Genomic DNA, 1,390 nt, shown 5'->3' with positions numbered 1-1,390 from the left:
GCGGGTCGCTAGTGATATATACAGATAAGCTTCTGTGAATTTAGAAATTTTCCCCTATTTGCACCAATAAGGAAAATATAATACCGAAGTCAGACAGACTCTTAAAACGATAAATACTTATCGAATAAAGAATTAACATCCTTATGCTGTCTAGATAAAATTTATTTTTCACTCCCAACTAGTTGGGACAGCGTAGCTTATCTAAAGTTTCCCGTGACAACTATTGTAGCCGTAGGTAAAAATGAATATCGAATGACCAATCAGTCCATTAATATCTTCCTTCGCGGCCGGTCCCGATATAAGTTGCTTATAATTTAAACAATTTTTCATAGTCATACACCAAAATGAAGGTCATAATCCTAGTTACGATGACTGTCCTTGTATTGGCTACTGCTAATGCTTTGCCGCGAATAGATTTGTATAAATTAGTGGTTTCCAATGATATTGGTAAGTTCTTTTATATGATTTATTCTTCGACTTCCTTCGTTTAATTTTGACACAGTTTTATTAAATATATAGATAATATGATTGCTGTTTTGGCAAGTCTGAACCGATTTTGAATTAATCTTAATTACAAAGCGACTTTGTTTGTTTGTTACCTCTTAGCGCCAAAACAATCAGTATTAAATTAGGCTGTGCGCTTCTTCTAATACTTGTCATAAAAACTGGTATTATATATTTTTCAGACAATTCCGAAGCAATGGCCGATGACCAGGAACTCAGCAAGACGGCTGTGGTATCTCATAGTCTGTACATTCCTATGGAATTAAGGGGGTGCAACAACAGCGGATGTGATAGTGTGTGTAGAGCGCTCGGTTTCAACCATGGCAGATGCGTGTCGGCGGACACTTGTCGTTGTTATAATTAAAGATGTAATTAATTCATTACGATTACACAATTGACTTTTTTTTATGGAAAATATTAAAAAAAATCTATATATGTTTTTGTGATTAAAAAACTTTTGTTCCGTCGCTAAGTGTAGTGATTGACAATTCCTTATTTCGTAACAATACCCGATAGCCAAATCTAGTCCCATTAGATTTTTTCTTTTTAACAAAAAATAATAATAGATTATTAATAATATTCCTCCATGTAATGATTTCAAAGTCTAACAATGTTTGTATTCTTATTTTATGTTTTTCTACTTTAATTAAATTTGTATGATTCTTAAAAATTTTCCTGTGTATTTATTTTTCAATTGACTTTTAAAAGAAGAACGTATAGCATTCGATTGTATTTTAAAATTGGCAGTGTTTACTCGAATGGGTTTTACTACATCTTTTCCTTATCTGGTTTTTGAAAAGGATAATGTACCGTTATACCAGCCAAGTCAACTGATGTTTATTTAGCATTTGTAGTGTTATACTTACCTACCTAATTACGAGGAAAA

The 1,390-nt window shown here is 32.4% G+C and overlaps 1 protein-coding gene across 1 annotated transcript; it reads left to right on the top strand.

Moving 5' to 3' along the window:
- Positions 1–254: 254 nt before the first annotated feature.
- Positions 255–1,176, top strand: LOC113522183 (uncharacterized). The gene is made up of 2 exons (XM_026907858.3): positions 255–447; positions 687–1,176. The coding sequence occupies exons 1-2, from the start codon at positions 345–347 to the stop codon at positions 866–868; spliced, it is 285 nt and encodes a 94-aa protein (XP_026763659.2). The 5' UTR covers positions 255–344; the 3' UTR covers positions 869–1,176.
- Positions 1,177–1,390: the final 214 nt, after the last annotated feature.

Source organism: Galleria mellonella, unplaced genomic scaffold (genome assembly GCF_026898425.1).
Source record: "Galleria mellonella isolate WM207_F2 unplaced genomic scaffold, CSIRO_AGI_GalMel_v1 utg300, whole genome shotgun sequence".
In the NCBI taxonomy this organism is placed as follows: Eukaryota; Metazoa; Arthropoda; class Insecta; order Lepidoptera; family Pyralidae; genus Galleria; species Galleria mellonella.
This window is presented reverse-complemented; position numbering and strand designations above follow the sequence as displayed.

What these genes read in the sequence shown, in the direction of transcription:
- LOC113522183 (XM_026907858.3), top strand. Translation starts at nt 345, where the DNA reads ATGAAGGTCATAATCCTAGTTACGATGACTGTCCTTGTATTGGCTACT. An exon ending in AGTGGTTTCCAATGATATTG is followed by an intron (nt 448 to 686) that starts GTAAGTTCTTTT and finishes TATATTTTTCAG; the next exon opens with ACAATTCCGAAGCAATGGCC.